At 41.4% G+C, this 21,968-nt stretch overlaps 1 protein-coding gene across 4 annotated transcripts in view; it reads right to left on the reverse strand.

The window, feature by feature from the left end:
* SYNE2 (spectrin repeat containing nuclear envelope protein 2) overlaps window positions 1–21,968 on the reverse strand; it is a 167,322-nt gene that overhangs the window by 36,618 nt on the left and 108,736 nt on the right. For all 4 annotated transcript variants that reach the window (XM_041398933.1, XM_041398943.1, XM_041398924.1 and 1 more), the window contains 16 exons: window positions 21,340–21,522; window positions 20,759–20,905; window positions 18,982–19,158; window positions 17,648–17,803; window positions 16,104–16,253; window positions 13,432–13,608; window positions 12,007–12,140; window positions 11,359–11,563; window positions 9,254–9,433; window positions 7,717–7,842; window positions 7,058–7,212; window positions 6,570–6,717; window positions 5,751–5,845; window positions 4,239–4,473; window positions 2,669–2,863; window positions 1,822–1,947 (listed from right to left, as the gene is read on the reverse strand). In XM_041398933.1, coding sequence (XP_041254867.1) covers window positions 1,822–1,947; window positions 2,669–2,863; window positions 4,239–4,473; window positions 5,751–5,845; window positions 6,570–6,717; window positions 7,058–7,212; window positions 7,717–7,842; window positions 9,254–9,433; window positions 11,359–11,563; window positions 12,007–12,140; window positions 13,432–13,608; window positions 16,104–16,253; window positions 17,648–17,803; window positions 18,982–19,158; window positions 20,759–20,905; window positions 21,340–21,522 — 2,589 coding nt within the window. The remainder of the gene's footprint in view (window positions 1–1,821; window positions 1,948–2,668; window positions 2,864–4,238; window positions 4,474–5,750; window positions 5,846–6,569; window positions 6,718–7,057; window positions 7,213–7,716; window positions 7,843–9,253; window positions 9,434–11,358; window positions 11,564–12,006; window positions 12,141–13,431; window positions 13,609–16,103; window positions 16,254–17,647; window positions 17,804–18,981; window positions 19,159–20,758; window positions 20,906–21,339; window positions 21,523–21,968) is intronic.

The following is a 21,968-nucleotide window of genomic DNA, read 5'->3' on the forward strand; positions in this document are numbered from 1 at the left end:
CGCCTGTGCCGCGCTCTCCGTGGGGCTGGGCTGGCCAGGATCCCCGGGAGATCACTGGAATCCCACTGGAAGCCACTGGAATCCCTCTGGAGCCCATGGCAGTGCCCATGGTACCCACCGGTACCATCCCTGCATCCCAAAGTGCTGGGATGCAGCCTGGCCCCAGAAGCTCCCCATGCTCCAAGGCAGCATCTAGGCTCTCACACCCAGGCCAGCACATGCCTGCTTCTTCAGGGTTTCTTTTATTCCTGTTGTAATTGTTTTGGACAAGTTGCTTTCCACCTGCATTTGCTCCAGTTTCAGGTTATTTTTCTAAACACACAAAAAGATTAAATCAGTTGCCTTCTCTAATGAATGATGTCATAGGCACTTCCTCAGATTTGTGAGGAATGTGGAGCTTTTAAACTGCTTGTTCACAGAAAACAGGCTCTCTTTTCTGCCTTGCTCCCTCAACTCCCCTTTCTCTTTATTATAAGTTACATATTTTCCTTAACACTGTTAAAATTGTCACCTAAAAGGCAGAGGTACCACTGCATGCAGCTGGGGAATATGACAGTCTACACACACAAGGTCCAAGGTCCCATTTTGCAAAAAAGCTGCTGGGAAGGGTCACTGGCTCATCCAACAAAAAAAAAAAAAAAAACAACCTCTTAGAGAGAATCCACTTTCTCATTTTGAAGGGGAAAAAAAGTGTGCGTGTTTGTGTCAGAAGTGTGCTGAGTCTAAACCCTGTGAGGATTTTCATGTCTTGGACCCAGCTTCAACACTAGAGGAAAACACCAAACAAACCTGACTCTAAAATTTACCTGAGATCACAGTACTCCTGTAGATGTTCACAGATGCATTTAGGTCTCCTAAAGGGGCAAATCCAGAGCAATTACAGAGCTAACTATGGAATTTCATGGGAGTTTGCTAGCCTCATATAAGGTCCAGGGCTGAAAGAAAAATAGCTTTATTCCAGATAGAAGTGCAAAGCAGGAAGAGCATGCCATGCTATTTTAGTCCTTTATTGTACTACAACACCTACTAGCAGCACTTGCACTGGTATTGTCTGACCCTGCTGCCTCAGCAGCTGAATTTCTCTTGCTGGGATAAGAGGCAGAAGCTGTGTGCTTCCATCTCATAAGTCAGGGCTACCAGCAAGGCTGCTACTGTGGGAAAGGCAGCCAGCACTCATAAAGAAGATTTCAGACAGCTGATAATGAGTTCAAAGCCTTGGCTTGTTAATAAGCTTATTTGTTCCCACTACATAGGTCAACAATTCACTTCATAAAAGGATGACGAAAGACTGACCACTCCAGACAAAATGTCTCCTATCCCTTGGAAATGCTTTTCTTGCCATTTAATTTTCATGGTGCACTATGGGCTGCAAGGAATTTTGCCACTCCCTTACTCTTAATTTTCTTTCTCTTTAATTATTACCAGATCCTGCAGGTATGTATGGTGCTTTGCAGAATTACAAGGTCTCTTGCCTGAGGAACTCCATGTACAAAATGGATTGGGAAACAAAAAAGGAGATTCAGTCATGGGATAGCAGCCAATTGAGCTGAAAGAAGGGAGCTTTTTCCCTTTTGTTTGAGAAGCTACTTATTTTATAAATTCAGACTGTAAAGGGAGCAGAAGCAGGAAAAGAAATTCCAAACACTACTACTACTCAATCTTCTTGATCAGCTGGACTTTGGAGATAGGCAGCAATCAGGATGGTGTAAAGAAGAGAAACTCAGTGTCACTGAAGAGCAGGTAAGAGGGAAAACTGGTTTTACAGGGATGAGGTGTTGTGCAAAGACTACATCAATTTAAATACAATATGGCTGTTCATACCTTAATATGTTCCTTGGCTTTGTGGAGCTCTTCATGTTCAACAGGGAGTGGATCTTTTACTTTCTCCTTTAGCTCTTGCAATCTGGTTTCCAGTTCCTTGGTTTGCTTTTCAAAGCGGTCACAAGTCTGCTCCGGGAGACACAAAGAAATATAAAAGGTGAGGATACTTTATCGTGACATATGAACCACATGGATATGTTACAAAGTAGCATCTTCAACTCACTGAAATAATCTATCATGTGCTCTGGTTTTTTGAATTTTCTTTTTTGATACATAGTGCCACCCACAAGGATTTGGTTCTTGGATTTACAGAACTTCAAGCATCTCTTATTTAAGGCTTGCCTTTGGAGAACATTCCTGCTCACTTTGTTTTGTTCAACCCAAGAGGCTTTAAGCATGGTTTTTGGACTGTATCAGTGACAGTATTCAATTTTAAGACACACCTAATGTTCTACCTAGCCATGAAAGCAAATTCATCGCTGTAAGGAAATAAATATGACCAGCCCTTCTATTTATATGCTGAAAAACATGAGGAGGAACAAATCATGTTGACTCTAAGCTAGATTTTAGCTTCACAGCCCAAAGCAGGAGTGAGCTCCAAGCCATGGAGAGCTTGAGAACAATCAGAGCAGGAACATTCCTTGTAGCAACAAATGGACTCCAACTCAATTTCCTTTGGAGAATCAGGGGACCACAGTTTTAGCTTCCCCCAAGCCCTGATGACACATGACAGGCACTTCCCTCAGAGTGCCCCTGCAGCGAGCAGCAGCCCAGCCCTGGAGATGCTGGGCCAGGGAAGCTCCTGAGACCCAGTGGCAGAGCAGCAGGTGGGGAGAGCATCACCTACCTGCAGGGTGCCACTGAACTGCATCTTCTTCTTCTCCAGCAGGGCCTGAGTTTTCCCCCAGCGCTGCTGTAACTGGCTGAGCTCCTCCTGGAGGGCAGCGCTGGTGTTGGGGTCGGAGACAGCGCGCAGCTTCTCCCCTACATCGATGACCAAGGTGTGCATGGCTTGCCACCTCTGAAGGATCACTGCCTTACTCTTGAAAAGGAAAAAAAGTTAACTTTCTAAGCTGTTCTTAAAAATTCCAGAAGTGCTTTCTTGGTATTTCACTTGGGAAGATGACTCACAAGGTTTTGCTCATAGTTGTGAAAGCGTAATCAATAGATCTCCTATGTGTTTCTGGTATTTTGATTTAGAGAACTCTACAAAAGCTTTCCCCAGACCAAATCTATAGTGCCAGACCAAAAGCATAGCAGTCAAAAAAAAGATGGAAATTCAGTTGTATGAGTTACTCAGAACAAAAAATACAAACTAAGTTCTGTGACTACCTCTAACATCAACATCTTAGGCTCATTTTTTCAGAGATAACAGCCCTGTTAATCATGATGTACTCCAAGTGAAGTAAGCCATCAATAACAATTTGCCCACAACAAATTGATCCCTAACATAAGGAGGTATAATCAGAGTTTCTTTATGTAGAACAGCCAGCAGGAGGAAAAAGGCAATTTAGAGTAGGAGGGAGAAGACTTTCTGGCTTTTCTCACTAAGAAAAAAAGCATGAGTACTAAGTTGTAAAATCTACTGAAAATCACCTTTACACAGCAGGTAGAAATACAGATGAAATAAAAAGGGCAAGCACCAAATGGAATACTGGTAATGTGTTAATCCATCAACACTAGGTGTGTGGGGACACAATATAAATCTTGGACTGTGTAAATAGCATTCAATAGTAGGATTTTGAAAGGTTTCAGATTGCCTTATGCAACCATCAAGTTCACTGCTTGTTTCTACCTTCCTATAAAACAAAGAGGTCCACAGTTAAATGCAAAACCAAAATATCCAAAATTTAAAAAGGAAAATATTTTTTTCCACTGCATGTAAAATGCAGAACTCACTGTTCTGAAGAAGTGCTCACCAGGTTTGTGTATCTTGGAGTAAAGAGATTTCCTTGCAAGTGTTTTTTCCTTTGTTTTTGGCCTCTCCTGCCCATCCCTGCACACACAGAACCTATATGGCCTGTTTTGCCACATAAGTACCTTTCTTCAGGCAAAATAAAAGTCCTGAATTCAGCAGTCATGTCAGTAAGATGTACACAGACCTAGAGGTTACCTGCTGACTAGCATGTCTGTCTCATCTGGCACCCTGAATTTCCATTTTCATATCCATAAGATTTTTAAAGCATGCAAGGCTACTAAGTGGCCATGCTGATCAAGAAGTTCCTGAGTACAATGAGCCTTTTGCAATGTTATTCCTTTTCTTATCTGTGCTCAGCTTTAAGGAAAAAGTATCACCAATCATTTTTCCCCCAAGAAAGCGTGTGATTTTAAAGCTTTTTACCTGACTGGACAGAAGCTGTTTCAGTCTGAAGGAAAAAGCCCATGTATTTTATATTTATGAGAAATAAACACAGTACCTTGAAATCATGAATTACATTTCTAAGCTGGTAAAGGCTGTAACAGTCCTGGCTCTTCACAGCTGCAAGGAAGCTGTTTGTATCATCAAGGAATCTGCTGAGGCTCTGCAGGGAACTCCTGAAGAGCTGCCACTGGCTCACGAGTCCATCAATGTCCTTCTTCCTCTGCTGAACCATCCGGATAACATTCTGCCACTGCTCTTTCAGCAGTGTGAGCTTGGAAATAAACTCTGTCCTGAAAATTACAAGAGCTGAGTGTTAATTTATTTTGATCTCAAGGCTGCATATTACAGTAATTGTGATGGAGCTCCATTTGCAACGTTGTTTTCCAATTATAATACCCAACAATCCAAGAAAGCTCTTTGCAGCCCTAAGCTCAGCCCTGCTCTCTGTATTCCATCTTTTAAGCAACCCAAACAACCTTTTACATGATACAAAAGAGGGTAAGGCAAGTCAATCTTGCAATTGTGGTATAGCAACATACATAAGTACAGCAATCAGACATAATATGCACTAAGCACTTCTCTGAAGAACAAGAAAGGTCAATCCAAGTGAGACAAGGTCGCTGATTATGGTGCAAAATTGATCTGCACAATGGAAAATTGTGTAGTTATTGAACCCATTTAAGCAGTTATTTTGTCCTCTTCTTCAACATGGTCAGATGATCCAGCAGATCTGGCTGGTTGGTCAAGGCAACCCCATCTATCAATTCTGCTTCTCTGCAGGAGGCCATCGTCCCTGATTTGCTCTTACACAAACCCCTGGCCTTTGTGCGGGTAGTTCCAAACACAAAAATCCAGCAGCTCAGCTTAGTGTAGCCCTAGCTTCCCTGGCAGTTTTAAGCCAAGCTATGGATTTCATACTGGCCTGTCTGGGGGGAGCACACACACTGGCCTGCCAAGTCTCTGGAAGCAGCAAGATCTGGCAGGGACGGAAATGTGTTCACCCCAAACACCTGAGGCAGCTGAACCCTTGATCACAAACACTACCTGCTGTTTCTCACGCTACAATGATTAAGAGAAAGGTGTAAGATCATACTGATAAAAAACAGGTTTAGGGACCATATGTTTGGGGTTTCATGGCCAGTGACTCAATGCCCTGCCATGTGTGCCAGGAGCAATGTGGACAATCCACACCTCTGCACTCTGAGAAGCAGAGAGGTCCAGGAAGAGGGAGCATCCTTCATAGGCAGCATCCTCATTATGCTCTGTGGGCAGGCAGCTTCTCAATCACAGGTGCAGAACAAAAGACTCCTCTTCAGGAGTAATTATTTTTGTTTTCAGCCCAGCTTGTTACTCTCCCAAATGCAGTCTGGCCAGGGCACCTGTGTTTCTTTTCTCACTGCACCTTCTCATGCTTTTGCAAAATGTGACAGGTGATCACTCAAAGAGTGAACCCAGCTAAGAATTTGGATTTATGTCCTCATAAGAGCAAAGATTCAATACTAATTCCAAGGAAGACAGCATATTCACTAAATGACCAAGATCTTAAGGAGAAAACCAAATAAAGTACCTTTTCTCTGCTTCTCCGGATTCCAAGGAGAGTAGAACCTTTTCTATGATAGAATTAAACGTCTGTTGATTTATGGAAATCTCAGTCTGCAGCATCTGAAAAGAGTGAACAAGTTTTAACGATCCAGTGGACAACCTTTGCTATGAAAGCTGCTTCTGCTCCTTTAGAGTGACAGCATTTATTTAATTGTGAAAGCTGAAAACTCTATTATTTTCAATTGCTAGTGTCAAATGCACCCTAAGAGTCCACAGTTTTTGGATACCAGGAGGACTTGGCACATATGTGATAGTGGACTCAACCATGAGCTGGATGATACAGATCTGAAACCTAAAGTTTTTTGACTGTTTCTCTGTAACAAATAGCAACTGTCTGGAAAAATGCCAGAGAAAACAGATTTTTACTAAAATCTAACAACTGGTCAAACCAGAAATATGCTGTGAAAACACTATTTTAAATGCATTTCTGCCAGAAACTGTTAAGACTGTTGCTAGGTCTCCAGTAAACTATCCAGGTAGTTGTCACAGGCTCCAGTGTTCTGGCACAGGCAGACAAGTACACCTCAGGGCTGGAGAAATTTAGGACTTTCATGACACAGCACTTGAAGTTGCACTCCTAAAGGTCTGATCCTTGCAAAAAGGGATCTGTCCCTTTGGAAAAGGATTTTCATGTTCCAGAGTTTTTACCTTATAGGCATTTCAAGAGTGAAATGCTCTGTAAAATCCTGCCCAGATCTAATTTCAAAAGGGACAGCATTTCCTAGTGATTTCCCCCTGCCTTCATCATTCAAGATGAAGCTTCCATTTTTAGAGTTAGCTTTACCTCATATACTCTCTGTTGCTCTTGCAGTTCTTCAAACCGTCCTGGAATATCTGTTTTTAAGGCTTCTTTCATTTTTTCTAGGAATTTCATCCACTTTTCACATTTCTGAAAGAATTTCTTCTCATCATTTTGGGTTCCCTCAAGCATACTGTAAAACAAAATGAATAACCAGAAACTTCTGTTGGTAGATGTTTTTCTGGGTATGTTTACAGGTGCTCTAATGTGGTGGTTAATAAAATTAACATATGGGGGTTTCACTTGGCACTTTGCTCCCTTCTTCTCCTACAAACATCCAGATTTTTGCTTCAAGTGACTTGGAATACAGCCACTGAAAAATCAAGTAAACTGCAAGGGCAGAATTCCACCTGGCAAGCCCCTGAGAAAGCTGAGAACAGATGGCAAGATGTTCTATGCTTTAACTTGGTTTTCATTTCAATCACAGAAAAGGGAATTGTTACTAGTGATTTTTTTTTCTTTGCATTTCAGACCTGCAACATTCCAGAGCAGCTGCTGTTTTCTGACTCCACTGTCGAGTCAGGCTCTGCATTTTCTTCAGGGTGAAGTCACTGAGTGGCAGCTTTATGCTTGCCTCATTCAAACTCTCTATGCTTGGAGAAAGTGCAGCAAGCTCCAGTGTCTGATTCTGGAAGTAAGGAAGAAATAAATTATTGCAAAAATGTACTGCCTTTCTTTCATGTCAGAGAAGTACAGAAGCTTATTCTCCACAGCTTGAAAACACCCAACATTTCTGTGTTAACTTCAAAAAACTACAGGGGAATAAAAAGTAATAACTTTTATTCCTAGGGCTCACTTTTCCAACAGCATTGAACAGATCCTCAAGACCTGGTACCTCCACATTTACTTCATACCCTACACTGAGGGAAACAGGGCAGCTCCAGAGCAAAGCTGGGGAATAAGATCTCCCATCAACCCCAAATCTGGGTGATTTTCCTCCCTTCCAAGCAGGCATTTGGCCTGAAATGCAGATCTAGAGTTTCTAAACTTTAATCATTGCTTTTTGTGTTCTGGCTGAATTGTAATTACTCTCATGGAAGTGCTGCAACTGTGACATTTAGGACACAAAGAGCATTTTGAAGTGGGCAAAAGCTGAGTAGTATCTTTTTTGTATTTGGGAATGCAAACATACCATGAGCAATTCTGAGTTGTCTCCTTCCTCTAGACAGAGGCTATCAAAGGTGTCTGTGCAATTCTTGACATGACCTTCCAGCGTTTCCAGGCAGTTGTTGAAATCCTCCAGTTGTAAAAGATTGAACTGGGGTAAATATTGAAAATTGACATTAGTTACTATTTATTACACTTATTCAAAAGGAATTACACTTATACAAAAAGGAGCAATAAGCAATATTTTTAGGAAAAAAACCAGTTATTAAACCTAAATGCTAATGTATTTATAACTCTCTACTGAACTTTTTTCCATTTTTTAACTGGACAAGGGGAATATTTAACCCAAAGCAGAGAGCAAGAAACAGAATCTCCAAATTCTGTGACAGCTGTAACTATGTGAAAGGAATAGGGGCTTCTGTGATACCTTTCGTAGTTTTGTGCTATTTAACTTATTGTGAAATTGGAAAGTCAAAACTCAGCTTATCAGAGTGGGGAAACTTGTGAAAATGAGCTTCCTTTGAGGTACACACAAAACCTGCACAACCAAAGCTGTGCAGCTTACATGAGCTCTGTGGAAAAATCAGTAGGGCTGGAATTCAACTTTCCTTTAGCAGAACAGCACTGGGAAAGCTTTTTTTTTCTTTCCAGAAATAAACTCCACATCTTTGACAGCACTTACACAACAACAGTTTTATAAGGAATGAATGCCAAAAACTGGTGCGTGGAGAGAGATTGCTGTGGTAATACTACAGGGTTAAACCAGAGAAAATGATGACCCAGAAATGCATTTTTTCATGAGAAGTTCACAGGGAATATGAGAAACCTGTTATCTTCACAAAGATTTCTGGCTTCCAGCCATTAACTGTGCTGGTAGATGGAGTCATAAATAGAGCTGGCTTCAAATGTCTTGATGAATTTGGGTTTACTTTAAAACAGAACAATTCATTGAAACCAGACTTTTTCCATAGGAACAGATTAATTCTACATCAGTAAATGTCCAGCAGTACATTTGCTTGGAAGCTTTCTCAGGAATACCTGTGAAGAGGAGAAATCAATCCTCCACTACTCTGAACAGAACTCCTGGATCCAGGTCTCTCCCCACATGGCCTGAACAGGAATGTGAATCTGGTCCTTACAGAATTACATCAAATGGTCACAGTTCTCTGTTTGGTTTTAGGTTCACGACAAGAACTCTTCCCAAGGAAAACTGAAGCCCATGATTTTTTTTTTCAAGGCAGAGCTGAAAAAGTTCTCAACTTACTTCAATGTTCAAATAAATAAAAATACATTTCCTAACCTTTAATCACCTGAGGGTCCTGGGGATAACGGGCCCAGTGACAGAGGCTGTTAGAGCAACACAAGCAGGTAAGTGCGAAATCCTTCACCTGTCCCTCTGGCTTATGTATTATTTCTTTATAGAGTTTATCATGCTGCTGTTTTAATGAATTGAAATTTCAATTCAAGAACTATAGTGCTCTAATGAGGAATTTGGCTCACACAGGACTCCAGTGAAGAAGTTACCCTACACTAACAGATAATTTAATATTAAAAAAAAATACCTGAAGTTCATCCAACTTCCTCTGCAGCATCTTTTCCAAATAGGTTGCTCTCTGGAATGGCTGCAGCTTCTCCATCAGAATGGCTTCAGCAGCTGTCCCAGCCTGCTGTTTTATCCTGTCAGCCTGCAAATAAATCTGGGTTCGGCATCCTGCGAGGTTTTGAAGGCCGTGCTGTAAATTCTGATGAGAGAAGGGGAAAAGGAAAAAAAGAAGTCAGTAAATTAATCAGATCATCATTCATGTGCCACTTCCATTTGCTATCTTTTGTTGCTGTAACTAAAATCTTTTTGTTGAGCCCATCTGGGAGCCAAGATCAGCTGTGGTGAAAGCTTCAGTCTTTTACTTGGAGGATAATGGGAATTGCATCCTTTGAGTGCAGTGCTGGGAAAGGCACAGTTCAAAGTTCAATGGAACACCAGTGACTTCAGGCAGCGGGATGCTGCTGCTCCATAGGAAATCAGGCAGGGAAATTGGGATATCCCTCTCTACAAGTTGTGTGTACACTAGAAGATGGAGTAACTGCATACTGCAGATGAGGAATGCTATTTGGTTACAACCATACCAGTACTTTGGATCCCTCAGTGACTGAGGACTATAGGTTTGGTTTTATTAGGTCCCCTTTACTAAGAAAGATGCTATAAAATACTCTAAAGGCAGTACAAGAACAAAGGGAGTAATTTCAGACTCATTCAATGTACTTGATTTTTTTTTTTGACAAGTGGAATTTACTTCTAGCCATGAAACCCCCTGAAATTTGTCACTATGTGTTGTCTTTTCTGAGAATAATGAGCAAAATCTTCTGATCAATAGCAAAGAACACACATATTTCCCTCAAAAGTAAAATGGTCCTTGCTTTCTAACCTCTTTGTTTGTAAGGATCATGTTATAAAATACCACTCCAGCTATTTAATAAAGAACCCACTTTTATTTCTTCTTCTCTATATAAGAATTTATGTTTTATTTTTTGTGGTCACAAAAATCCATAAAACCATAATTTTTCCTAATATATAGAGAGGAAAAGATTAGAGGGATTAAAATAAAATTTTGTTATGCACATGTGTATTCAAAAACACATAACTCATATATCATTCACTGATCCCCATTCTTTTAACTCACCACTTAAAAAAACCCACAATAAATTCCATGTGTTCTACCCACACACACCAGGACAGGATCTACAGTGCTAATGGCATTCAGGTGGCCATGCCTTGCTTAGTAGGTATAACACTATTCCCAAAAACTTCCAGAAAAGGCAATCCCCTTTTTGCTGACATATTGGTGAATTTCTGTCACAGCCATCAGTAGATCAGAAAAAAGTAAAAATATTTTGGTCTAGGTTTTACTGCTGTCAGGTTTTTTTCTGACAAAGATACATGAGTTCTCTTCCCTGTAATGTAAAGTTTCTTATTTAAGACCACATGCAAAATGGAATACCCTGAATTTCTTCCAATTCATGTCTAGAGATTCATAAAGCACAATGAATCACTGCTCTGTCCTGACATAAGGATTATTACATGTTTTTATCACAGTCTGAGGAAACCAAAATTTTCAGAACCTAATGACACCTTTGCTGCCTGAGAGAGTCCAATGTGCCGTGTGGTTTCAGCATGAGCTCTCATTTGCCTAAAGTCAAAAGCATTTAGAATAATCTAATGAGCTCAGGAATCTGTGAACTCATCACACCAGACCAAAACACATCACCAAATCCAATTAAAAACAATTTGAAGGCTGTGGAAGAGTTCAGGATGATCCTGTGCTTGGGAAAATTGCTCTCTTTTTTCCCTCAGCTATTGTTCTTGTAGATCTTATTCCTCCTCTCCATAAGGTAAATAATTTTTCTTTCAGTGATTCCTTCCAACACAGGCCTGATATCTTGTGTAGAGCAGAAAGGGGCAGAGATGGAATATGACTCCCTTCTGCTCTTTTCTCACCATACACTAACTCTGGTTTGGTCAAAGTGCTTAAAGGAAATACAAAGGTGCCTGTTCATGGAAGAAACCCACAGATTTTATCTTTTCCACTGACTGGATTGTTGGTATTCTTTTGCCTTGTTTCTCAAAAATAAATCTAGGTTTGTACCCAGCAGCAGAAATTTATTCATGTACCTTCATCTCCTGTATCCTCTGCTCCAGGGTTTCTATGGAGCTCTCCTCAGGCACGTGAGCATCCAAGAGCTGAGCACATTGCTGGCTGTACTGCTGTAACTTGGCTGCTGTCTCAGAGCAAGAAGCATCAAAGGGCTCCCAGAGCTGCAGAGCTGCCTGTGCTGCCCGCAGCTGATCTGTGATGTCTTCATTTACTGAGTTCCACCTGCCAAAATATCAAAAGATTAAGAGTGTTTTCCCAGTAGGTTCTCCTGCAGAATATGATTTGGCATAGGATTCCTGAGGGAGTTGCTTTTCATCCACACCTGTGTTCCTGAAAGCCACAGTTTGTGCTGTGGGACCCATCAGATGAAAAGCATGCAGGTAAAAGGTACAAGTTCCCCATCCCTGGAAGTGTTCAGGGATGGATGGGGCTTAGAGAAACCTGGTCTGGTGGAAGGTCCCTTTTTGTGGCAGCAGGGTTGAAACCGGATGACCTTTAAGGTCCCTTCCAACTCAAACCATTCCATGATTCTGTGATTCTACTCCTCACACAGATGCGTGAGATGCATTAGTATAGATTTGAACATCTGACAGATTTTTGAGTCCTGCCTCCACAACCTGGGTTTTTTAAATAGTAATAACTGGGGTCTGATTTTATAGGCTTACCTGGTGTGTGCCTCCATGCACTTCTGGTCAATAATCTCTGCAAAGGAGGGGGAACAGCTTTTCTTCAGGTTACTTGCAGCAGCCTGGAGCTTGGCCCAACTTTCCTCACTGTTCTCTGACTCATCTTGAAGAGCCTACAGGATGGATTACTGCAATTAATTCTGGGGGATAAATGACCTAAGTGTAACTTCCCCTATAGACTGGTAGGGAAAGAGTAGCAGTAATGCCACATTTCTGCAGCAGAGATTAAAATGTTTGCAGAAAATGTAACACTTGTTCCTAAAAATTAGGAAGCTAAGAGAGGTGAAATAGGAAAAAAAAATTCAGGAGACCTGTTTTAAACTGAGATAATTTATTGGCTGTTAAAGAAAAAGCTCATTTAGCAAACCCACAACTCTGAACTGAATAAATGAATTTGCTAGAAACTAAAAATGCTTTTAATTTAAGCCACTGTTTCTTCTGGCAGTAAAGTTGGCTTGACACCTCCTGCCCTCAGCTGCAAGCTCCCCCTCCTGATAAAGGCCACTACAGCATATCTGTGAACTGCTCTAGGTTAAAAGTAAACAGGGTAAAAGTAAAAAGAAGGAAGGAGATGAGAAGGTGCCCAGTTCCTTTTATTTATAACAGGAGCCCAGGTGAGGGTGGAAAGCACTTGTGCACGGCTTACTGCCTAGAGTCCCATACCCAGCACTCACAGCCTCAGTCTGTCCTGTACTACTTCTGATACAACTCAAAAAAAAACCCCAAATCAGGCCTTATGTACAGGAAAACGGGGAGTGCTTGCACAGCTTTCAACACTCATTTAGAGCCAGGAAAGGAGATTTCAGCCACCCAAATCAGGCCTTATTTACAGGAAAATGGGGAGTGCTTGCACAGCCTTTCAACACTCATTTAGAGCCAGGAAAGGAGATTTCAGCCAGAGCTGTGAAATGCCCAGACCCAGGGCCAGCCTAACTGCCTAATCCAGATGCTCCCCTTGGACTCTGTAACAGCCAAGCAGAGCAGCAGAAGGATCCAGAGCATTTACATCTGGCATTCTCACTCATTCAGAGGCTGTCCAGGAGACTCCAGCTCCCTGGAGGGTGACAGAATAGTTGGACTGGTGCTGGAGCAAGGAGAAATCACACTCAGCATCAATACAAGGTGCAAAGGAGCACAAGGACTTGGTGGGCTTTTTTCTTGAACCTGATACCTAAACTGCACTCAAGTTGAACTTATGCACTACATAAAATAAGAAGTCTAAGTGCCTCTGGAGATAAAAAAACCAAAAAACAAAAAACCCAGTAATATTGCACTTACTTCAGAGTCATTATAATAAAGAAAAAGTTGCCCAGATAATTTTTTTGGTCTTTGTTTCAGTGGAGTTTGTTTTCAGTGGAGTATGTTAAAGGCATAGAAGAAAATACAGAAATAAGACAACTTTACCTGGAGAGTTTTGACCTCTTTTTTCAAAGCTTCCAATGAAGCTTCTTCCTCAGAAGGTTTGCACTGGTCTATGCAGTACAAATATCTTGTTGTCATCAAGCTGACTTCTGCATAAATTTCATCATATGCTCTCCACTGCTCCAGTATTGATTCCATTGAGGCCTTTAGCTGTGCAACCTGTAGATAAACCATTTGTGTTAATATTTCTTGGATAGTCCTGACACCCAAGAAATCACCTTAAAATTGACTTAGAAATCTAAACTCAATGCTCAATGCATTACAATTCCACAAGAATTATGAAATACTCCACAAGTTGAAGTATTTTACTACTTGGTAAGGAATTATGCAGGCTTCAAAAAAAGCAGTAAACCATATCTAGAGTGAAGTACAAGAATCTGCTGGAAATCAAAATTTCACTGGAGGTCAAGGTGGCACTGTTCTGCCAGAACACCCCAGGAAGTACTGAAATAATCAATTGCTTATTTCTTCCTGCCAAAATCAACCTGAAGTGGGAGGAACTTGAAAGCCTTAATCCTCTTAGGAAGCAGATAGTTTGATCCAGAGATCAAGTTTCCTTTCAAGGACAATTTGAAAAGAAATTGGTTTGCATGGAAGAAGCCACTACTGCAATACTCTGAGAGCTGTCATCCCTCTTATGCCATTGTGGTCTAATAATGCAGGCTCACCTGGACCCCAGGCTAGCAAGGTCAGGACTTTCATACAAAATTAAATGATTGATATTCCCTTTATTTTCTGTCCCTTTCATTAATGATTTCATTTTCTGTGTCTTTCATTATTACAGTTGTTTAATCTACAAGGGGCAGGCATGGCTTCCATTTGCCACAGGCTCCTAAACATTGCAAACACAAGAACACAGTCCTCCTTCAATCATTTTTATCCTTCTATTTCATAGTGATGGGAAGTACATAAGGCATGTCATGGGTTAGATAAAACATTTCCCTAGTTCAATGCCTATTTTGTGTCATGCTTGGAGAAAAGCATGAAAACCAGACAGACAAATAACCACATCTCCATGAGACCTGACCAAAGGCAGATGCCAGATTTTGGTTCTGACTATGCAGGTACAAAATGGAAGATGAAAAAATGTCCACACCATAGTTCACCCTAAATATACTGCAGAGATAATTTTATCCTAGTACCCGAGTTTCAGGCACATACAGGCTGGTGGATTAATCATCTCTATTCTCTTTTGAATCATGCTACAGGTGGGAGGAATCTCTAATTGCTTTTTGTAGCCTGTAGCTAATTACTGCCCACACAAGGAAGATGGAAAGACATCGTTCCCGGGAAATGTCTCAGGGCCACAGACTCACAGGCTTGAGCTCAACCCACGGACAATTTAATCAAGGTATTCCATCTCCTTAGCCCTGTATTAGAAATCTCTGCCTGGCTCTGATGTGAGCAGTCACCCGTGGGAAGGAACCTGCACTCGCTGTTTCACTGCACACACAGACAGCTCAGCCCCAAGAACATCCTGCAGTTTGCTACTTTAGTCACAAAATCCCTAAAATTAACATGACCCACGGTGACTGTAAGAAGAGAAAAAGCACCAGGCTGTCAATCCTGCCAATTTCTATCCCCAGCTATACATCAGAAGGAAAAACTTTCATCATGTACATAAACATAAATTTTCCTGCATTCTTGGTAAGAAACAGTCACATCCTTTCTGCTCAAACCTAAACCACGAAGCAGCAGATCAATACTGCATCGACATCTCCTGTGGAAGAGTTCAAGCAAAAGGGTTCAGGTTTCACAAAGTTCTGAGGAAAAAAGGTAAGGGACTCTGTAATAAAAAGTGTAAAGCAATCTTAACTAGAAACACAACCACTCCATCATGTATAATTGTTGTAGTATGTGGTTATTTATTATCACAGATTCAAATCTTTTAATGTACTCATTATTATTTCTCCTGCACTTATGAATTACATCCACATTAAAAAAAAGATCAGCTCCAATTATAAAGATACTATATTGGCAGGAAGAAACTGCTAGGGAGTCAGTTTGCATGGGAAACCAATCTGCCAGACTCTCCTTGAAGCAACTGGAAACTACACAGGATTTGAGGATGGCAAAAGACACCTTGGTGTGTGGATGAAAGAGTGGGAGGTGGAAAAGCTGCTCTGAGAATAGGGCCAGAGTAGGCAGCTTCCAGTAGCTGCACTACAAGGGAGAAAGAACAGGGTATGAAAGAGAAGGAGATCAAGTAAAAGAATTTAAGGTTTCCATTTGTAGCTTGACAGAAAAAGATCAGTGTTCTTTCTTAATTTTCTTAAGCTGCAGATGGGGATCTTTGCCTCCTCCCTTTGTACTGAAACTGCTTCAAGATCAGACTAATTTTTCTCTCTCAACTTTGGAAATACATTAATTTACTTTACAGTAAAGACTTAAAATGGAATTCTTAGGAAGGTAAAGAGTAAGGAATACTTTGCATCTTTTTTGTACCAGCTCCTGCCATCCCATGAAGAACAATGACATTGGTGGTCAGAACATGCAGTGCAGGAAACCTGAACTCAAGCAAGGCTTTTACCTGGTTTACAATAAATACTTTGTATCTTTTTTGTACCAGCTCCTGCTATCCCACGAAGAACATTAATGACATTGGTGGTCAGAACATGCAGTGCAGGAAACCTGAACACAAGCAAGGCTTTTACCTGGTTTACAATGCTGTCCTTCATTTCACACAGCTCAGCTACCCTCAGAGACTGAGCTTCTGGGGTTTGCTCTGCACTACCATTTGAAGCCAAGCTCTGTTTGAGCTCATCAAGAGTTTTGGATTTAGCCGTGAGTTGATTTTCTAGCTCCTAAATAATGGACCAAAAAAAAAAAATAAAAAAAAAAAGAAAGAAAAAAAAAAAAGGTAAGTAAGATCCTTTAATGAGACAATTTAAAAAAACCAAACTTCTGTGTGAGCACCTTAGATAAACCTTTCTTCCTTAAAACCAATTTTGTGCAATTCTTCAGTCATGCAAAGGTAAGACAGGAACTGGTTTTGCAATGAGCAAGTCCCTGGCATCCTAACAGCTTCTAGAAAGTTATTTTCAGTTTGTCCCTTTACTAAGAGGGACCTCCATGGCAGAAATTCCAGTGAAATCAACTCCAATGAAATCAAGTGAGAATAATCTCCAATGAATGGAGATACTTGGGAGAATGACTCCTTCCCCAGCACAACCAGCAAGATTGTAAGAGCCTTCACATGCTGGGGAAAGCTCAGCAGGGAGCTCTTTACAATGTCAGGAACTATCCATACCCACAATGGACCACATTTTCCTATAATGCTACACTTGAAGCCATGACCTTTTTTCACCTCTCACTGATCGTCCCCAAAACATTTTTAAATTTGGACCTAATTTTTATTGAACAAATGAATTTTAATGAAACATTTTAGCCACCTGTATCCTAACACTGTGTGTTGCTCTGAGCAGGTGAGTGTTTAGTCCAAGCTACCCTTGTACCTTCCTTCCATTCTGGCCCCTCCACACATTTCAGAGATGCAAGTAACTCAGTGTGTGACAGAGCACTCCAGACAATAAAAGGAGCCCACTACAAGAGAGATATGTAACCATGGCAATGAAAGAACAAATATTCCGTGTTAAAAAATAGAGGGAACACTGCACTGAATGAAAACAGCAGACTGTCAGAGTAACAGGAACCAATTACTAGCTGGCTGCCACCTGTATTAATTTGGAGGGATCTGATGCCTGAAAAACATAACAAAGGACACCCAGATCCTTGAGGCTGCTGCAGAGAGACTACACTACAGTCTAGGGCAGAAGTAGAGAGGGCTGCTATTTCTCCAAATGGGACTGAGTAGTTTCCATGACATTTCCATCACAGAGCTCTTCAAACTAATGGAATTGGTAATTTCTGCCATGGCTGTGCTGAACTGAGAACTACTTCTATTGGAAGTATCTCAGAATACAATATTGCTGCACAACACTCCAAATACCATGAAGCAACAGCAGATGCATCTTCAGTTGGTGGAAAATAACACAGAATAGCCACTCACATTAGAAGTGGTTCTGGCTCTTTATCACCTGAATGCAACATAATTAAAATGACACTGGAGAATTCTTCTGGGAAATGGCAACTTCCTTTACATTTCTTTCTGTTAAAATCTGTGCAGTTCCTTAGTCTGGATTCACCAAGGTAGGCTAAATAGGGCTTTTACAGTAACACCACTCCTGTCATGCTTTACCTTGCAATCATCTAAGGTGTTCTGTGCAGAGACCAGACTTGCTGGGGTCTGTAAGGATCTCAGTCGATCACTCTGAGCTTCCAGCCAGTTGTGCAGAGTCTGGGCTTTGTTCTCATTCTCAGTAATATCCTCCAAAATGTGCTCCAGGTCTTGTATCTGAAAGTTACAGAAATGTTTTAACTTATTTAAACCTACAAGTGGGCAGAAACAGGGCTTTGCCTTCCATGACAAAATTAGACATTACAAAATCCATACTGAAAATACTCTTTAGAGAAAATATTTTTAAAGGAAAACCTAAAACGTTTTGCAGGCTCTTTAGGATCTGAACTTTTCCTTTGGAAGAAACAAGGCAATGTGTGTTCTGGAGCTGGGAGACCTGACAAGTTGGGGGACCCTGAGCTATGTGGACACATTCATAAGGAGTCTGAAAAATCTCATTCTCACTAAAACCCACCAACAAGGTTCCTAATGAGAAAGGGACCTGAAGTTTACTATCTTCAATCTTGGCCCTAAAGATCCATTAAATCCTAGAACTGAATTTCATGAAAATGGTAGAAAGATAATCTTTTCCCCAACAAAACTAAAATTTCATCATGGGAATTTTCAATTGTACAGGAAATGAAATTTCCACTTAAAAATGTTTCTTGAAGACTTTCTGAACTAAAAAAATACTGGCAATTTTCATCTGACCAGAAGTCTTTGTACCTGGATTCAGAATGGCCAGTTTCTCCCAAAGCTGTATAAATTGAGACACAGAGATGAAAGAGAAATATGTTGGTAGAGGGATTCATTCCAGCAGCCTCATGATTGCATTTGGGGATTCTAAGCCTCCCCATGTCTTTTCCATATCATGAGTCACCAGCTTTTCTGGGCATTGGGGCACATAAGCAGCAGCATCTAATTCTGGATGCATGGGTTATTTCTAGCCTCACTAGAACAGAATAATTCTGAGGCATTGCCTGAAACAGATTTTCTCCAGGGAAACAAGATTATGTGCTGATAGGAAAATTCTGCATGTAGACTTGACTCTAGCAGCTGCTGACCTTCAAAGCACATTAGGAAAGCATATTTAACTACTGCAGGAGGAGGACACTGACAGAGGAACCCATTTCCAGTGACCCAGGAGGGCTGGAGCAGGGCTGGGAACTGATCCCTGCTGTGCCTTGTCCAGGAGGTTCATGTGTCTTAATAATCATTTAATAATGGCTGTTTTCACAAATCCAAAACTGCTACAACAGGAAAACTGCTGGTAGCTTGATATATCCCTAATACAGAGCAGTGGCACAGGCAAAATCAGAGCTGTAAGAGAGAAAACCATGGGAACTCCATCCCACCTTTCTGTTGAGGGATGCCTGCAGCCGGTGCCACCGCAGGTTCATCTCACCCAGGCACTCAGCAAACTCTGTCCTTTCGTAGCGCTTGCTCTCCACGTCACAGGTGCTCATCTGCAGCAGGGACTGGTTAACAAAATCTACCATCCACTGCTTAAAGTTCATTTCCATCATGTATTCCTGCAAGGGGAAAAAAGAGAAAGAACAAAAACATAAACCAATCAGTTCTGTAGTTTTAATCAGAATGGTTCCAATGATGCTTCAAGGTGTGGCAATGGGACGTTGATGTCTTTGTTTGAATCATGACCTAAAATATTCTTCTGAAAGAGACTTGTCTGTAGGAATAATTCTCAAATTTTACCATTCTGTATTTGTGTAGCTGTTTCCATCCACTGAAATTTCTGCAGAAAAGCTCTATCATTATGTGAGTAGTTCAAAGTAAAAACAGGAATGGAGCAGGGAATAAAAGCCACGGGTACCAGACCCTGTACTTAATCCATTGGACAAAACCATCACACTGCCATGGGCCAAGATTAGGCCAAGACCAAGGCTTTCCCACACTCCTGCAACTCACAGAAAAATGAAGCACGAGCTTCTACTCTTTTTAACAAAACATTTGGTATCAGAATAGAATATCAGAATATCTGGGAGGAAAAAGTGTCCTCCAGCATCAGCATCGCTTGTGCAGAGAGGTAAATGAGAAACTACATGCAAAGTGAAAACATAAGGGAATGTCTCTTTATTTCAGAGGGTATTAGAAGAGAGTAGGAAACAGCTCCATATTCCATAGTAGGAAACGGTGCCCAGATAAGTCACCAGGGAATAACACAGTAGCCACAGCTTCTTCCCTCTAGGAATTTGTGACCATCATCCCAGCTTTCTTCTCAGCACATACAAGTGCAAAAGATACACCTACAAACCCACCTCTAAATAACTGAAGTGTTAAGAACAGCACCTCACCTACATGTCCCAACTGCCAAATCCAACTGATACAGACCAAAATGTTATATATGTCCTACACCAAGGCATTTGGAAAGAAATGTTTGCATTGGCACTTGTCTTACATGCAGCACCAAAGTGGCATTGAGCTGCAGCTGCAGACAGAGAACTGTCAGCCTGTCTGATCCCTGAGAAGGGGCAGAGATAAATAGGGCTCTGTGGGGATTCATGCCCTGAGGCTGGGCTCCCTGGCATCCCAGGAGTACAAAGCTTGAATCCTCCCTGTGACTGGAGCAATCAGCCTCTGCCACTTGTGCTCTGACATCTGAACAGCACCAAGAGCCTGCTGCAGCCTCTCTCTCTTTCTCTCTCTCTCTGCAGGGATGCTCATCTTGTCCCTCTTTCCTAGCAGGTTATTTCTTTTGATGACCCATAATATTCAAACCCCCTGTTCTCTAGTTAAATGGATTCAGGTTATGGAGCTCCACTGGGAGGTATTCCTTGTTAAAAAGACAGACCAGAACACAGCACAAACACAGAGTCCGTCTTCCTAAGGAAGGAAAGCTTTCCTGCTCATCCCATTTTATCATCTAAATGCAAGAGAGAACAAATGAGACAGATGGGACAGCATGAGGAAAGGAGATTACAGCCCAGCAGGCAGTAGCTGTATTGCAGAACAGGCAGTGGTTTGTGTGTCATGGAAGCATAAAGGTTTTATAAAGGAGGATGTTACAAGATGTTTCAGACTGAGGAACCCTCTTGAGAGCAAGGGGAAGGATATGACAGTGCCTGTAGGCTGCTTTCACCCTTTTCAGGCTTGGACTCACAGTTTCCCATTTACCTTGTACTTCTGAAGGAGGGCCTTGACCTGGGCAGCACTGCGTTGTGAATTTATTGGCTCCTCACGTTCCTGCTGTTGTTCCACATGGTCCAGCCAGGCCATCAGTTCAGCAATAGCTTCCCGTGATGAAAGCTTTTCCATCTGAAGCTGAGGTAAAGCATATAATGAATCCTCTACACTCTACTTGTCAGAAATACCAAGGAAAATGGCACTTCTATTTTTAGAAAGGCTCAGGCACTATAATAGCATTATTGGGGCATGAACTTGAAAGTGAGCCCTGTGCTCCAGAGAGGCAAATGACTTCAGTTCTAGAATTCATGAATCTGAAATAAAATTCTTCCTAATTTTGAGTAATTATTTCTCATTTTAAGTAACAGACTTTCATGTAAAATCAAAGATAATAAATATATATTAAACAGCCTGGGAAGAACACAGTAATATTTAAACTGCAGTACAATATTTGGGTTATTCTGAAAGCATGGCACAGCTAATTCGGAAAAAGTCACCTGAATTCCAGCAGCAGCATTTTAACATAATTATTTAGCTTGAATTGAGAGATGGCAGCAGAGTTTCTCACTCACCTGGTGAAGCTTTTCTTGGATGGCTGGGAGCTGTGTAATCAGCTCTCCCCATTTTTGCTCAAACTTTGCCAAGGATGACCTAAGTGCTGCAGTGTCAGCTTGCTTCACGTGGAGGAGCTGGCTGGCAGTGCTCACCACTGATGACTTCAGGGAAGATTTTTCATCAACTTCCTTAGAAAATGTCTGGGGTGCACAGGAGAAATTTAAAAGAGGGCAAATTTTTATTTATCTATTGAAATGAAGACAAGCCGTATTTTCACAGGATGAAATGCCTCAACAAACAGATTTTATCAAGATGGCAAAGTTCAGAAAACCTAAACACGTTCTGGCAGACAATTAGGTTTTTTGCTCACCTTGATATACAGTTCTGAATGCCACCTTTTGCTCTCACAGAGACTGGGAATATCCTGATCCCCACTTCACACAGAGGTCCAGGGAGCAACCCCAGCCCTCAGACCTCTGGCTAGCTCACATCTACCAGTCAACCTTCATGAGCCTTTTCCTTCCCCCTGTGCACTGTTCCTTCTGTCTGGCCTCACACTGGGGCTGAACCTCCTGACTAGCCATCCAAGGGGAGCAGACAGAGACATGAAAAGTAATTCAGCATGTTTCTCTTTCCTGTTTGGATG

Source organism: Onychostruthus taczanowskii, unplaced genomic scaffold, assembly GCF_017590055.1.
Source record: "Onychostruthus taczanowskii isolate IOZ18803 unplaced genomic scaffold, ASM1759005v1 scaffold1, whole genome shotgun sequence".
NCBI lineage: Eukaryota > Metazoa > Chordata > Aves > Passeriformes > Passeridae > Onychostruthus > Onychostruthus taczanowskii.